Here is a 17,519-nt window from a genome sequence, read left to right on the forward strand (position 1 = left end):
GCCCACAGCGTGTCACCCAGAGGGTGGTGGTCGTGTGTGACGCACACATAGCCGTCCCCTGCAGGGAGACGGAGCGATGAGAGCCGGGGAATCACACTGAGCGTGCCCTTTAGTTGTTGACGGGGACTTTCTGAAGGAGAGTGTTGTGTTGTGTTGTGTTGTGTTGCGTTTTAAGGCCTCACTCACACTGTTGCAACATGCATACAACATTTGTCTTGTGTCTTGTCCGTGTTTAATGGCCGCCCCCCAATGCATTTCCAATGGAAGTCACATGGGGACTTCCATTGGGGACTTCCACAGCGTGTATTGTGTTGTGTTGTGTTGTGTTGGCTCTAGGCCAAGTTTGGGCCCAAGTCACAAAACATCACGACAACCACTGATTGCAGACTAGTGCAAGCTGAGGTTTGGAACTGTGACAGGCTGTGTGTGTGGTTCTGCGTGTGTGTGTGCAGCATATGTGAGTGTGAGTGTGAGTGTGCGTGCGGGCGGGTGCGTGCGTGCACATGTGTGCCTGCATGTTTCTATAGGGAATGAGAAGTCACTCACCAAGACCAATTTCAACTCTTTGGAATCTGCCTCTTTCATCTCTGCTGTTGTTTGTCAAACAAGTGACTTGTAAGTGGAACCCTGTTTACTGAGCAAACACCACAGTACAGGCTGCAGCCATAATACTACCATCTGTAATGTTTCACAATACCATACCAACATATCCCATTATGTCATTAAACTCTCAACCAGAATCGTTCCAAAACACAACTCTGCACGGTTGGATCCATTTAGTTCCATCTAAAGAAAGTGGTGATTCATTCCTTGCTGGACCATTTGGTCCTTTTGGTTCCTATTCTTCTGAGTAAAAATTATCACTGAGGATTTAACTGTGCATATTCACTGTCTATATAATATATTACATATACTGTGTATACTGTATTTATTGCATCTTGTCTTCTTGTTATCTATAGAAAGTGCAGGGGGTTCCACATTGTTTTATGATACCTCCTTAACCCATTTTGGGCGGGAAACCCTTTTGGTGTTAGCATTATGTTATCCTTTGGCTATTTTTGAAAAATCGAAGAACGACTGACATATAAACATAGCTTTTTCAGAAAACTGTCAGGATGTAGAAGACATTTTTTGAATCTGATCTCAGGTCAAAAGCAGGTAGACTTCACAGAGAGACCCAGCATAAGGGAAGTACAATAGCCAGGTAGGAATCATAGGATTCAAAACCGACAACAAATGGCTACAAAGATGGTTTACCACAACCCCACTGTTCCTGCTTTCCATTCGAGCACTCTGTCTGAAGTCAAAGGTATGTTCATGTGTGTGTGTGTGTGTACAGTACACAGCACAATGACGTTTCTATGGTGCTCACATAGTGTACATGCGGACAGAGCTACAGTAGCCTTTCCAGGCCGGTTCCCAAGATAGCTTAAATGTGACAATTAGCCTCATTACTGCCAGGGTCCAGTGAAAGACCTGAAAAGCATACGAAACACTTCACACGCCACTATATGGACTGATCTATGAAACCGAGGGAGAGGCACGTATGAAAGCGCTATCTCTCACGAGAAGCTTTGGCTTTTCGGTCCCTATTTAGCTATTGGAAAAAAAAATGCTGATCTACAAGCTCATAGCGCGAAAATCGTGAAAATGTGCCTCAAATCTTTGAATATATATTATTACAGAGTGAACATTTTAACTCAAATCTTTGCTTCTGGGGAGGTCCCTGGAACAACATATTTTCAGATGGAGGCATATTACATATCATTTTTGGGGTTCTTGACATGAAATATTGAGCACCACTGATACAGAAACATAGGGTTTTTCAGAAAAGAATTGACGAAGTTTCGACGTCAGGCAAAAATGGGTTAAAGGTTTCCGTCTAGGTAAGGCTAATGGCAGGTTAATGGCACTGAACGGAGAGCTGCAGTGGACCAACTAAGGACACGCTCTGATAACACTGCTTTCTTCTCCTTGTACCTTTTTCAAAGCCAGAGTAAACCTTTGAACTTCAGAAGCTAAATACGCCATACTGGAACGCAGATGTTTTCTTTCTCGTGGTCTACTCCTCTACGCTCTGATAGCTATAGCTTCCGAACTGGTTAGGACTGGAATTATGCCCGCCGAGTCCTGCTGACCCTCCTGTTAAGACACACGTCCTTCTAAAGATATCCGCCGGTTTACAAGGCATGTTGGCAAGCAGCGCCTAGCGTCCAGCAGTTAAAGAAACACCCCACCCTTTAACCCTGCCTAGTAATCCTCTACAAAAAGACATGAATTAATTGTTCGGCGTTGCATTTTCACGATTCCCGCGGGGGGGGGGGGGGTGTCGAAGGGCATGCTGGGAAACGTAGTACACAGTTGAAGTGTGTTCAACATCAAAGCGTCTGTTAGTTTCCCCGTGTGTAAAATAAATCTTTGAATAGAAGTGTCTTTAAGAAGATACCTGCCTCTGGCCTGTGTGTCCCTCCTCTCCTCTATAAATAGACCAGGCTTCCTGATGGGGAGTGACAGTGTAGGACCTGGCGTGACCTTCCTATTTTAGGCGGAGAATCCCCTCGCTCCCTCTCTCACTCTTTCGCTCGAGTCAAAGCCATTAACTACCTAACTAACTCCATGCACATGCATTCCTCACACATTTTTTGTCATCCACCCACACCCACATGGATGGCGGTTATAGTGCACTGTGCCCCTGCCTGTATGCCATATGATAGCGTTACAATCCCTCTGACTTTCTGCTCTCTTCTTACCATTTTGTAGTGCTCACAGGAGGATCGACTGTGGTCCCGGACAGGAACCCTGAGGTCCACCTCCACACACACTGGCATGCTGGGTCTCACACCTGGGGCTTCTGCTGCAGGCCTGAAGAGGCAAATACTATATAGGTCCATCTGGGAGTCTCCCGAAACTTCCAGAATGCCATGCAGGAACTCTAGTTGTTAGCGCTGTCTTTGTATATACTGTCAACACGGTGAACATATAGCCATGCTGCGTTTGACAACTCCACTCGGCCCTTGTTGTTGTTCTTCTAACATCTGTCTGTCTGTCTGTCCGTACCACTCTCTGTCCAGACTGTCCTTACAGTGGATATCTGTCCTTAGATTACTCCTCTGTTCTGTTCTTCTCCCTCACTCTCTGTCGGCCCCTCAGAGAGGCACTGAGGCTTCACATACTTTTTCACTCTTCAAATTACCACCCACTCTCTCTCTCTCCGTCTCTCTCTCCGTCTCTCTCTCTCTCTTGGTAGATCTACGTTTCTGAGTCAGCCACCCTGACTCAGTTCCTCCCTCCCTGTCGCCCCCACAATAACCCTGACCTCCAGGGGTTCCCACCACCCCTTGTCTTGTCTTCACCTGTCCCTGTCCTCCCCCCCCCCCCCCCCCCCTCTACACTCATAATGTAGACATGATGAATGCTACTGTTCCGGAGGTAACAGATAAACACCTCCCAGGGGGCCCTGCCTCTGACAGGGCCCCTCCTCTCCTGTCCTGCATGGCCCCCTAACTGCACACCTGGCACTGTACATCACACAAATGTACAGTACCCCCCCCCCCCCCCCCCCCTTGGTAGGTTGTGCAACACGCAGATGAGTTCACTTCAAAGAGTCTTTCTCTCTGGTACCTTATTCTTGGTACCGTATCCACTGGATGTTACCGTATCTGGTAGCGTTTACCAGTGGTATAGTCAAATATAAGTGGCATGTCAATGCACCCCAGATATATGTACCCTCATTATGCACAGATCCAAGCTTAATTACATTCTGTCCCAAGGACCTCATTTATATTCTTACATTTCTTAGATATGATTTTAAGTGCCCATGCTATAGTGTTAGGGTTGTATGGTTCTTATGTAGAGACCATTGTTTCCTTTGGTTAATTAATGTTGAGACCTCTTCAAATCCACTCATGGATTGGGGCACGAATATATATAGCCTATAGGTGCCTACCACATATTATCCCATTCTGGGCGGGAACCCCTTTTGGTGTTTTAAAGCATTAGGTTGTGCTTTAGCTATTAAAAAATAGCAGATCTACAAGCTCATAGCGAGGCACCGAGTGTCGCGCTACAAGCTTGTATAGGTCTGCAATTTCTTTTTTTAATCGTGAAAATGTGGCGTTTTCAAATCTTTGCTTCTGAGGGTTTCCTGGAATAACATGAGTAGCTGCAGGTCATTGATAGGCTCTTTGAATGTATTTTCTCATAGCCTGTATCTGCTAAAAAAAAAAAACATATTTTCAGAATGGGGGTCGGCGGCCAAATACATATCATTTTTGGGGTCCTTGACATCAGGATTTTGAGGATTTTTTTAAATTGTGAGTGAGTGCTCGGTTTGATTCCCGGGGCCCGGTGGACTCCCCCAACTCTCTCTGCCTGCTTCCTGTCTCATCCATGCTGTATATCCATAAAGGCAAGAAAAGACCCCGAAAGAATGTATATATTAAAAAAAACAAAAGATACCAGATACCCACAGCCAAGGTGAATGTGAATGTACATACCTTCAGTATGACCTTTTATTTATTATGCACTCACATTGGTCATATTATGCTCCTCTCTTTTCTCTATATTTTCGCTGCAATGATGAATGAATGAATGCCGTTATTGCTGATTCTGATCTGACTTCCATGGCCCAGTGGGGTCTCCCATGGCCCAGTGGGGTCTCCCATGGCCCAGTGGGGTCTCCCATGGCCCAGTGGGGTCTTCCATGGCCCAGTGGGGTCTTCCATGGCCCAGTGGGGTCTCCCATGGCCCAGTGGGGTCTCCCATGGCCCAGTGGGGTCTCCCATGGCCCAGTGGGGTCTTCCATGGCCCAGTGGGGTCTTCCATGGCCCAGTGGGGTCTCCCATGGCCCAGTGGGGTCTCCCATGGCCCAGTGGGGTCTCCCATGGCCCAGTGGGGTCTCCCATGGCCCAGTGGGGTCTCCCATGGCCCAGTGGGGTCTTCCATGGCCCAGTGGGGTCTTCCATGGCCCAGTGGGGTCTTCCATGGCCCAGTGGGGTCTTCCATGGCCCAGTGGGGTCTTCCATGGCCCAGTGGGGTCTTCCATGGCCCAGGCGGGCCCCCTGAAATCCCCACATGTTTGCCATTGCGGATACACTATCCTACCCCAAGTATATACACAGACACACACACTCACTCACTCACTCACTCACTCACACACTCACACACTCACACACTCACACACTCACACACTCACACACTCACACACTCACACACTCACACACTCACACACACACACACACACACACACACACACACACACACACACACACACACACACACACACACACGTATACGGGCTGGGGAGATGGGAGGAGGGGGGTGGCAGCACTACGCCTCCGGCCCAGCCTAGCCCAACCCTCCAGATGGCTTATGGGAAGAGTAAAGGATGGATGGATGGCTGGGTAGATATAGACGGCCGACAGCAGAGATATATTCTATATGTTCTAATGAAATGTATCTCACTCTTCCCCTGTCACACCCAACGTGTTAAAACACACAGAGACATTGATACACGGGGGCAACCAGATTACAAAACCCAATTTGTCTCCCGTTTACATTTCCTAATGGAAGCTATACATCCTCTCTGTCTCAGTGCACAGACACAGACAGCCAGATGGTTTAAGATAAATCAATACCCGTGTGTGATATGACAACAGAGTGACGCACTGCCTAGACACTAGGCCAGACCATAGACTGTAAAAAAACAAAGCGTTCTCCGGATCTGATATGGACGTAAGATGAAGCCTGTCAGTCCTTGACTTGTAAATCGCCATCTTTCTAGATCCGTTTGGGCCCAGCTGGCCATTGGCTGGCCCAGACAACGAGGCGGGACTTCCCCCCTTCTTCGTTGGTTTTTATTTTGACTCGAGCGGGGGGTTGATCCCGATCATAGACTGTAACGGTAGCCACGCCCCTCAGAACATACTCGACTTCATGGTAATTTTTTTAATAAATGGGACCATAATTTTCCAAAAAGAATATTATGACATGAGAAATGAGACTTTAAACTAGTGACTGGAAGCAGAAACTATTCATGACCATGTTTATTAAGGTAATACAGTCTAGGTGAAGTTGGGCCCAAATACATGGACCTCTATGGAGCTATGGGGTTTTTTGGGCCCAATGACAGCGCCACAACAGGCCATTATATGAACTTTCAGGAAGTCAGGATTTCCTACTGGCTTCAGACACTATTGGCTTCACTGCCCCCCTGGGCCAGACACCGGACGGAGCCATTTTGAAGATGCACGCGCATCCACTTGCACTGTACGTGCTGCTTTCAATGGACTTTATCTCCAAATCGGGCGCAACAAATGTCGTTTCCAGTCATAACAAGGTTTTTCAACGGCCGACAGCCGGTGCTGTGATACTATACTTTTTTCGGCACCCAGCGAGAGAACAACCACCGGTCAAGACACCACACACACACACCATTATGTCATCGTAACATCCGGTTACGGATATTTGGCTCTTCAAAATAAGGGTTGAAAGGGGAAAAAACATGGCAATGCGCGTTAAATGAATGAATTAATCCCGGCGGGTATTGTGTTAACTAATGACCATTCTTTCTTCAAAATACATGCTCCTCTAATGTTACTAGAGTCTCCTCTCTTCAGAGAGAGAGATTTGCTTTCTTGCTGGCTCTATCTCGTTCGCACACGAGTGCACACACACACACACACACACACAACCGCCACTGTTACCACAGGCCAGCCCCAGGCAGTGCCATGCTCCGCTGGCCCCAGCATGAGTCCTGGTGGCTGGTTTGCAGGATGTAGGGCCTCCCTTATCATCCTCAACTCTCTCTCTATCTTTCTCTCTGTGTTCTCTGTCGCAACACACACACACACACACACACACACACACACACACACACACACACACAGTGCTGAAGCAGGCAGTGCAGTGCAGGCCGAGTCTAAACGAGCCCTCATGTCTGCAGTTTGCTCTGTGTTGCGCCACATGAAAGAGCCGTGGTGGAGCGAGTGCACGGACGGGGCAGAGAGGGCCATGGAGGCTGCAGAGGGCCATGGAGGGGCTGCAGAGGGCCATGGAGGGGCTGCAGAGGGCCATGGAGGGGCTGCAGAGGGCCATGGAGGGGCTGCAGAGGGCCATGGAGGGGCTGCAGAGGGCCATGGAGGGGCTGCAGAGGGCCATGGAGGGGCTGCAGAGGGCCATGGAGGGGCTGCAGAGGGCCATGGAGGGGCTGCAGAGGGCCATGGAGGCTGCAGAGGGCCATGGAGGGGCTGCAGAGGGCCATGGAGGGGCTGCAGAGGGCCATGGAGGCTGCAGAGGGCCATGGAGGGGCTGCAGAGGGCCATGGAGGCTGCAGAGGGCCATGGAGGGGCTGCAGAGGGCCATGGAGGCTGCAGAGGGCCATGGAGGCTGCAGAGGGCCATGGAGGCTGCAGAGGGCCATGGAGGGGCTGCAGAGGGCCATGGAGGGGCTGCAGAGGGCCATGGAGGGGCTGCAGAGGGCCATGGAGGCTGCAGAGGGCCATGGAGGGGCTGCAGAGGGCCATGGAGGCTGCAGAGGGCCATGGAGGGGCTGCAGAGGGCCATGGAGGGGCTGCAGAGGGCCATGGAGGCTGCAGAGGGCCATGGAGGGGCTGCAGAGGGCCATGGAGGCTGCAGAGGGCCATGGGGCTGCAGAGGGCCATGGAGGGGCTGCAGAGGGCCATGGAGGCTGCAGAGGGCCATGGAGGGACTGCAGAGGGCCATGGAGGGGCTGCAGAGGGCCATGGAGGGACTGCAGAGGGCCATGGAGGGGCTGCAGAGGGCCATGGAGGCTGCAGAGGGCCATGGAGGGACTGCAGAGGGCCATGGAGGGGCTGCAGAGGGCCATGGAGGCTGCAGAGGGCCATGGAGGGACTGCAGAGGGCCATGGGGCTGCAGAGGGCCATGGAGGGACACTCTGCTTCTGGGTCGGGACACATTTGTGGGTCGCAGCCATGCATTTTCATGAATGGGTCCCTTTATAAAGAAATTGTTTCCTACATTTTGTTTAAAAAAAATATTTTCATGAATTAAAAATGAAGAAATAAAATTCTGGAAAGATGTCTAATAGTGTGTCGCACAAGTTCAGATGAAAACATGGAGTTAAACAGGGTATATCACAACACATTTAAAAATAAACTCAATACGCTCGACAGAAGTGAGACATCTTTGTGGTTATTTTGTGTTGGCTGCTGTTTGCTGGCCAGTTTCCAGTAGGAAGACTATTAGACTATAGGGTATTAATGCCGTCTGATTTATGCTGCAGAGCAGATCTCATACGTTCACAGAAGGACCCTTCATCAATATCCGATAATCAATAGCTTTTTTTACTATTGGAGAGTGGATCATAGACATTGACTTCACTTCATAAAGAGGAAAAGGTCAATTTCATTTCACAAAATGCATCCACGTGGTCAAGTGTGTGTGCTTATGTAATCTGTTTTTCTCTCACGTACACCAACCCCCATCTTGCTGCCCCCACACACGCGCATACACACTCACGCACGCGCACACACACACACACACGCACACGCACACACACACACACACAGGTGTACCCTCTCTTATTACACATGCACACACGTGTGTGTGCATGTGTGTGTGCTTGTGCGTGTGCACTGCGCGCTGACCCCATGCCCCAGCGTTCTGCCGGCTGCCGAGTAGCTTGGAGGTCAGCGATCTCTAATTAAAAAGGCCGTCTTATCAGCTCCCCTCTCTAGACTGCGGTAATAACCTCCTCTTCCTCTCTCACCCCCTTCCTCCTTCCTCTGTAATCCACCAGTAGATGGAGATAAGCACAGACGCACCGCGCCGCAGACAGAGATAGAGAGATATAGCAAGAAAGGCAAATGAGAGAGAGAGAGAGAGAGTCTGTTTTTATGAGCACAATTATTTCACTGGGTTGTTTTGCAAATGGCATATTGTTGTTATGGCTATATGTTAGAGAGAGAGAGAGAGAGAGAGAGAGAGAGAGAGAGAGAGAGAGAGAGAGAGAGCATTAAATCCAGAGTTCACAGGTATACTTTCCATTTCATCTACACACCTCGCGATTAACAACCATTTTACAATTGGCATTTCCGCAGCATTAAGCAAGATAATAAGCATGAGCTTTGTCCTATATCTGGTCTAATCTGGGATCAATACCATTTTCGGGTTTCTGATTCGGTCGGAAAGGAAATAACTTTACCCCTTTTGGTGTTTTAAAGTATTATGCTATAGTTTAGCTTTTGAAAAAAAGCAGATCTACAAGCTATATGAGCTTGTAGATCTGGTATTTTTGAAAGATTTTGAAAATGTGCCTCAAATCTTTGAATATATACTGTTACAGAGTGAACATCTTAACTCAAACCTTTGCTCCCTGGAACAACATATTTTCAGATGGGGGGGCGGAGGCATATTACATATAATTTTTGGGGTCCGTGACATGAAATTTTGAGCACCACTGATACATAAACTGATTTCAGAAAACTGTCATGATTTAGAAGACATCTTTTAAATTTCAATGTCAGGGCCTAAATGGGATAATAATCGTTTGGTGTTCTAACTCGTGTATAGCGCGACTAGCGAGAACAAACAAATTGATTGGCATTATGCGGAGAACAAAAACAATGCAACCCACCACCGGTTTGATTCCAAACCGGATCACGCGGCTCGACTTAGAAGGAATACCTGGGCGGTGGAAAGCCTTCTGAAGTTCTGACGCGAGGTTATATCTGGTCTGTACTGTAATGTTGTACAATAGTTGTGCTAGTGTGAGTCCTGTACTGTCCTGTATGTTCATGCAGTGACTTGTAGGTAATGTTGCCTCAAAGTGTGTTTATTTATTTTTTCGATGGGCTGTCACTGCACCACTGTTTAAAACTAAAAGTTCTGGTCCTCCTTCCTCCACAGATCTTCAGACGCTCATCTCAATAATCACGTACACACACACACAGACACACACACACACAGTACCTCACCGACCTGTTGTTATCAGCATGTCCCACATCCTGCATTTATGTGCAGTCTGTCACACCAAACACAGGGAAATAATGCAGAACCATGCGTTCAGTTTTTCTCTATAGCGCGTGTGTGTTTGTGTGTGTGTGCGTGCACGTGTGTCAGGTGTCTACTGTCTCGCCGATATGTTTGTCTGCCTGTATTTTGCCTGTCTGTCTGTCCATCCGCCCGTCTCTGTCATTCCTATGTCTATTAGCAGCAGATACACACACACACACACACACACACACACACACACACACACACACACACACACACACACACACACACACACACACACACACACACACACACACACACACACACACACACACACACACACACACACACACACACACACACACACACACACACACACACACACACACACACACACCCTACTGTGGTCACATGGTTTGGTGTTGCTAAACCTACTGTTAACTTTCCATGTAAACTTCAAAGCTAAACTAGCATCACGTTAGACTGGAGGGGGGTGCATTTTGCACACTCAGCACTCACTGTGTAATGTTTGCAATGTGACACCAGCACACACACACACACACACATGCACGCACGTATGCACGCACACACACACACACACACACACACACACACACACACACACCTCTAGAGGTTTGATAGCATAGTATTATATACGTCGCCTTAAACCGCACTGGTCTGTCCTATTCCCACCTGAAGGCTTCCAACTCACTCTCAGCTTTCCCGCCTCAGTTAAAACAAACATTGCAAGCTGTACATAATAACAGCCCATATTGTAACAGTAAACCAACCAATCTAGATATTGTCACTACAAACAATTACATTTACAAGTGTTTGCGCCTACCAGTTTCATGGTGAAGTTATTTTGTTCCCAGCGACACAGCATCAGACTCATCGTCGCCGGTCTTCCTTCCGTCTGTCAGTCTGTCTGTCTGTCAATCAGTCAGACACCTGCCTCAGGTGTGCTGCCGGAGGGCCAGTGGACACAGCTGTGAGCCATCATCAGATAAGTGGCACCACTACTACCACTATTACTGGACCACAAGCCTGCTCCTATACCGTCCGCTGCTTACAGAGCCAATTAATCCAGAGAGTCAGATGCTCATCTAGCAGCAGCAGGACGCTGTATGTATGCCTGCCTGCTGGGGCCCACATTCACTCAGTATACCTTCAACCTCCCCTCCCTCTCTCTCCCTCTCTCTCTCTCTCTCTCCGTCGCTGTCCCTTTCTCTCCTCCCACTCAGGGTTCAGGAGGAGGGAGTATGAGCAAAACAAAGTGCAGGAGGAGACAGAGCAGCGTGGAGCGTCCATGCAAGCTGCCCCGGGGCCTTGCAAGAAAGGGAGTAACACAACAGCCTTAAACCAAAACCAAATGCAACGAGAGGTGGTGTAGCAGGAGAGAGAGAGAGAGAGAGAGAGAGAGAGAGAGAGAGAGAGAGAGAGAGACAGACAGAGGAGGAGGAGGAGGAGGAGGGGAGGGGTTAACCCATTCTGGGAGTGGGAGGGAACCCCTTTTGGTGTTTTAAGCATTATGTTATGCTTTAGCTATTGAAAAACAGCAGATCTACAAGCTCGCTACGAGAAATAGTTTCAGAACCACTGACATAGACCACTTACTTTCATGATTTAGAAGACTTTTGTAGAGAGAACCCCCCATAACCCCCCCCCCCCCCCCCCCCCCACACACACACACACACACACGTCCCTCCTCCACCCATCCCCCCCCCCCCCCCCCCTCCCTCCACAGGACGCCCACGGCAGCCCATTGTGCCGCCGCTCTTCACCGAGCCTCCAACTGGCCGTGTGTCCGTCATACGGGTGGGGGTAGGGGGGGGACTCTTAACCTTACACCCCCCCACACCCACACACAACCAAAAGAACAAAAAAACCAAAGACAAGGGGCAAATAGAAGAGTGGTCGCTTGTACACATGCTTCATAAGAGCAGAGGGGCTCTGAGAGCCAGCATATGTGTGTGCGAATGTGTGTGGTTTGAGCCCCTGAACACACGCACGCTCACACACACACACACACACACACACACACACACACACACACACACACACACACACACACACACACACACACATCACATCACACACGCTCACACACACACACACACAAGCAAAAGTCCACCCAAACGCAACTGTCCCATGTTTATTTTGTTTAAAAGTTCGGGTCCCTGTGCTTTCTTTATGTTATAAAAACATTAAACATTAAAAAAAAAAACCCACAAAAGGCAACAGTCCACTCTCTGATCAGCCATCACCCACAATGAATTGCAGCACTGAAGTGTGTATTTATATACAGCACGTGTGTGTGTGTGTGTGTGACTGTGTGTGTGTGTGTGTGTGTGTGTGTGTGTGTGTGTGTGTGTGTGTGTGTGTGACTGTGTGTGTGAGAGAGGCCACGCATGTGTGTATGTCCGCAGCGCGGGACGTCCTCTGCTCCGGCGTTTGAGCGCACTCCAACCCCCTGCGTGCAGCCGTGCACCCACCCCGCCCGCAGACCACAAATTACAAGCCGGATTGGAAATGTTGGGACCGGCCCAAGATTTAGACAGAGTTCCCACAGTGGGGGGAACTCTGCAATGATCATTTCCAGCAGTCTCAAGTAACAAAAAAGAAACACACACAATATATATATATATATATATATTGTAAACTCTCTTTAACTTGTGTTCTGATGAAGGCTGGACTGGCTCGAACAAGTCAGCAATAAAATGTTTAGTGCCGTGCCTAGTAAGAAATATGTCAGTGCTTCCATCTCTGTGATGCCAATGTTGCAATAACTGGAATGGAAGGCCCTATACTTGTGTAATCCTCATTCCTCACTGAGGATCCAAAGCACATTTCTCCTCCTTCCATGCAGATGTCTGTCTATATACCAACTCTACTAAAACTCACTCCCTCACTCCCATTAAAAAGGGTATAGCTCCTTATAAGCAGCCCCGTGATTTAGTGACAAAAGTAGGATCCGGAGAGTATGTCAGCGTTTAGTGCGCGTGTTGAACCATTTTAGTGCATCCCTTTAACAACCTCATTACGCCAGAGAGACACGGCTCCTTTCACAGCCTCTGTTGAGGCCAGAGATAAACCTCGCTGGTTCTGAGGGACAATAGGGGGACAAACCCCTGCCGTGCCCCCCAAACCCGCCCTTTGTTTTCTAGGACCCCCGCCTCCCGGTTCTCGGGGTCGGGGAGGGAAGATGGGGTTGGTGAGGAGGGACGGGGCGGGGGGGTTGGGATGGGGAAATGTTTGGGGTAGCTCTGCTGCCTGGCTGTTCTGTGCTGGGGGGTGACGGGGGGTAGGGGTAGGGGGTCCATATGGGCTGGCCGGGGGCAGAGATTGGCCACACGTGAGCAATGGAGAAGAGAACCAGGCGAATATAGACTGCTCTCATTGACCCTCTCCTCTACTTTCTCTACTATACTTGACACTGAACTATCTTTTGCTTTGTGAGTTTTGTATCCTCATAGAAATGTATCTTAGACTTTGCTCCATATAGTCTTCTCTCTCCTATTCTCTGCCCCTTTAGCTTTTAATTGGTCTACTCGTACTCGCCTACTTGCCACTTAAATATCTGTCTGTCTTTCATCTCTCTCCCTATATTGCTCCCTCATCAAGTCACTATATCCCACCTCGCTCTATTGTACTCGGAGAAACAGAAACAGGTGCTGTATCACCATATATCATACTTATAGAAACACAATATGTGCTATAATCACCATATATCATGGCCTTGGCATCTCACTATTAGCAACAAGACCTCGCAGTGTAGTGTATATCAGTGGCTTGTTGTGATTTATGCAACCGAGATCTTCAACGTGTTATAATGGGGAGTTAGTTATAAATATTTAAAGATGTATATATTAGTACAGTATATAATGCTGATCCTATATAGTAGCCTACAATTTCATCCGACTTTTCCTCCCTGCGCGAGCGTGTGTGTGTGTGTGTGTGTGTGTGTGTTTGTGTCCATGTGTGCGTGTGTCTGTGTCCGTGTGTGTCCATGCGTCCATGTGTCCGTGCGTCCATGTGTCCGTATGTGTGTGTGTGTGTCCGTGCATGCGTGCGTGCATGCATGCGTGCATGTGTGTGTGCGCAGTTTGTGGTGCTCAGGAGACAGTCATTAGTGTACTGTGATGTATGCTGATGCTACAGAGTTATAGTTTACATTATGACGTGCTGAAGCACGACTCACAGCAGCACTCTGAACCACACCGTGCCATCTGGGCCCTGGTTGCCATGGGTACCAGCTGTGACCAGCTTGCATTTCAAAATAAAATTTGCATAGACAGCAATATAGGCTTTGGGAAAAAAAAGCATGTGTGTATTAAAATACATAGGAGACAGGTTTTACATTTAATTGAATATGTACTATTATTGTTATCATTATGGTGGCCATCTGGGAACTGGAAGGTCCCTAGCTGGTTCGATCTCCGGCTACTCATGCTTTGTGTCGAGGTGTCCTTGAGCAAGGAGTGCCTTGCTCAAGGACCCCTATATTGATTGATTAACAGTAGACAGCAGAATTACAGTACATTTCAAGCACAAACTCAATACAAAGACTGTTAACTGTGAGTGGACGACCCAATTGAACATTACATTTGTTTACAAGAGGGTCCACCTTGTTCAATTCATCAAAGCATTTAGAGACGTACAAATAGACACTTCTATATAACTGCTTCTCCAGCAGGATGGTTGCCTCCGCTGTGTGTGTGAATGGGTGAATGAGAGTGCTTTGGATAAAGGAACTATAAATGCACTTGCAGACCATTTACTGTATGTATAAAGTGGGAACATGTTCATTTCATATACAGGTAGCCATCACTTAATATAACGTTGAGATGGGAGGTCCATTTGTGAGAGAGAGAGAGAGAGAGAGAGAGAGAGAGAGAGAGAGAGAGAGAGAGAGAGAGAGAGAGAGAGAGAGAGAGAGAGAGAGAGAGAGATACAGAGAGAGAGAGAGAGAGAGAGATACAGAGAGAGAGAGAGAGAGATACAGAGAGAGAGAGAGAGAGAGAGAGAGAGATACAGCGAGAGAGAGAGAGAGAGAGAGAGAGAGATTACTTAACTTTTAGTCTCTTAGATTCCTTAGGATTTAAGGGGAAGCTTAGAGAACACCTGTGCCACTGCCAGCTGAACAAGCATAGAGAAAGAGAGAGTGTGTGTGTGTACGTGAGAAAGAGAGAGATGCACGCGCACACGCGCACACACACACACACACACACACACACACACACACACACACACACACACACACACACACACACACACACACACACACACACACACACACACACACACACACACACACACACACACACACACACACACACACACACACACACACACACACACACACACACACACACACACACACACACACACACACACACACACACTCTTTCAAAGCCAGCTTCATTGTTTCTCCCAGTCTGAAATCAGAGCTATAGAAGTGTCTGCAAGGGAAACTCCCTAGCTGCACTTTGCAGGTGCACAATAATAATATACAGAGCCATGACTAAATCCATTCATGTAATTATCATCAGGAGAAGAGAACATCCCCTCTCTCCATAAACTCAGGAGAGAACATCCCCTCTCTTCATGAACTCAGGAGAAGAGAACATCCCCTCTCTCCATGAACTCAGGAGAAGAGAACATCCCCTCTCTCCATGAACTCAGGAGAAGAGAACATCCCCTCTCTCCATGAACTCAGGAGAAGAGAACGTCCCCTCTCCCCATAACCTCAGAAGAGAACATCCCCTCTCTCCATGAACTCAGGAGAAGAGAACATCCCCTCTCTCCATGAACTCAGGAGAAGAGAACATCCCCTCTCTCCATGAACTCAGGAGAAGAGAACATCCCCTCTCCCCATAACCTCAGGAGAAGAGAACATCCCCTCTCTCCATGAACTCAGGAGAAGAGAACATCCCCTCTCTCCATAACCTCAGAAGAGAACATCCCCTCTCTCCATGAACTCAGGAGAAGAGAACATCCCCTCTCTCCATAAACTCAGGAGAGAACATCCCCTCTCTTCATGAACTCAGGAGAAGAGAACATCCCCTCTCTCCATGAACTCAGGAGAAGAGAACATCCCCTCTCTCCATGAACTCAGGAGAAGAGAACATCCCCTCTCTCCATGAACTCAGGAGAAGAGAACGTCCCCTCTCTCCATAAACTCAGGAGAGAACATCCCCTCTCTCCATGAACTCAGGAGAAGAGAACGTCCCCTCTCCCCATGAACTCAGGAGAAGAGAACATCCCCTCTCTCCATGAACTCAGGAGAAGAGAACATCCCCTCTCTCCATAAACTCAGAAGAGAACATCCCCTCTCTCCATAAACTCAGGAGAGAACATCCCCTCTCTCCATGAACTCAGGAGAAGAGAACATCCCCTCTCTCCATAAACTCCAATACAGTACAAATACTTTCAATGTAATAACATTCATAACAACAGAACTATGGTGAGAAAACACCTCTCTCTGTTGCCTCCATGCAGTTAAAAGGTCACAAAGGTCACTAAGAGGAGGCCCTCTCCCCCATGGGACAGAGTAGGGCCTCCTTGCACCTCCCTGGCCTCCTACCCTGCCACTCCACACCTCCACCACCCTGCTCCAAAACCCAGGACGGATACACATCTGATGGTGTGAGTCTAACTAGTCCTGCTGTCCACTAATCCTCCTGGGAGAGAGGCACACGGACGGACACCGCTATAACCGGGTCACAACGACCTGCTTTGTCGGGCCACTCGGACACTCTGAGACACTTAGCACTGCGGGGAGGCAGAGGAAGGGGAGAAGAGACAGAGAGAGAGAGACAAGGGCACCTCTGGGAGGTCTCAGCATGGAGAGGAACAGATGCCCTGACTGTAATGAATATGGTTATGTCTGTCAGCCGTGACCTCACGCAGGAAGACCAGGGGACGGCCTCAAAGGAAGTGAAAAATCAGATCAGGGACGCATTAGAGCTTATATGAGGTCATAAAAAAGGAAAAAAACGCATTTGAGGATGGGTCCTTTCTTTGTTGTTTTTTTAAAACACATTTGTTAGTTAACTATACCCTTGTGGGAACTTTTGCTGTTGAGAGCGACTGAAGGAAAGGTAAGGTGTGTTTGTGTGTGCGCACACACGTGTATGTGTGTGTGATGTGCAGTGCATGCGTGTGTGTGTGTGTGTGTGTGTGCTCTCCTCTCTCCACCGCACTATGACTAGAGAGACTATACACAAAGCTGATATATAATGACTTGAGTAATTTCTTGTTTTCATTACAATATTATTGTGACCGCATTGACTATGAAATCGTGCCGTTCCCGCCAGTTGTTTGGTTGGTCACGCCCCCATATATGGTCATGCCTCGTGACATCACGTGATGTCATCAATATTAAGCCCATATATGGAGATCCCTGATGTCATCAATATTGGCCAGCAACTCCACATCTGACCTCAAACCTCAAACCCTTAGATCTCACAAATATGGAGCTGACCTGTTCTGGCATTCCATATGTTGATCCTTCCCCATCCGTCCTTCCTCTTCGATGTCTCC

General features: G+C 48.4%; 1 protein-coding gene across 3 annotated transcripts in view; it reads right to left on the reverse strand.

Moving 5' to 3' along the window:
* Positions 1 to 17,519, reverse strand: part of nav2a (neuron navigator 2a) — a 156,731-nt gene that overhangs the window by 129,888 nt on the left and 9,324 nt on the right. Inside the window, exon 1 of one of the 3 annotated variants that reach the window (XM_083760221.1) lies at positions 2,751 to 3,126. The exons of the other annotated variants lie outside the window; for them this stretch is intronic. Within the exon in view, the coding sequence (XP_083616347.1) occupies positions 2,751 to 2,891 (141 nt within the window). The 5' untranslated portion in view covers positions 2,892 to 3,126. Of the gene's footprint in view, positions 1 to 2,750; positions 3,127 to 17,519 lie in introns of those variants that run through there. 3 annotated transcript variants of the gene reach the window in all.

This window comes from Protomyctophum parallelum, assembly GCF_964188405.1.
Source record: "Protomyctophum parallelum genome assembly, chromosome: 2".
NCBI classification, from domain to species: domain Eukaryota; kingdom Metazoa; phylum Chordata; class Actinopteri; order Myctophiformes; family Myctophidae; genus Protomyctophum; species Protomyctophum parallelum.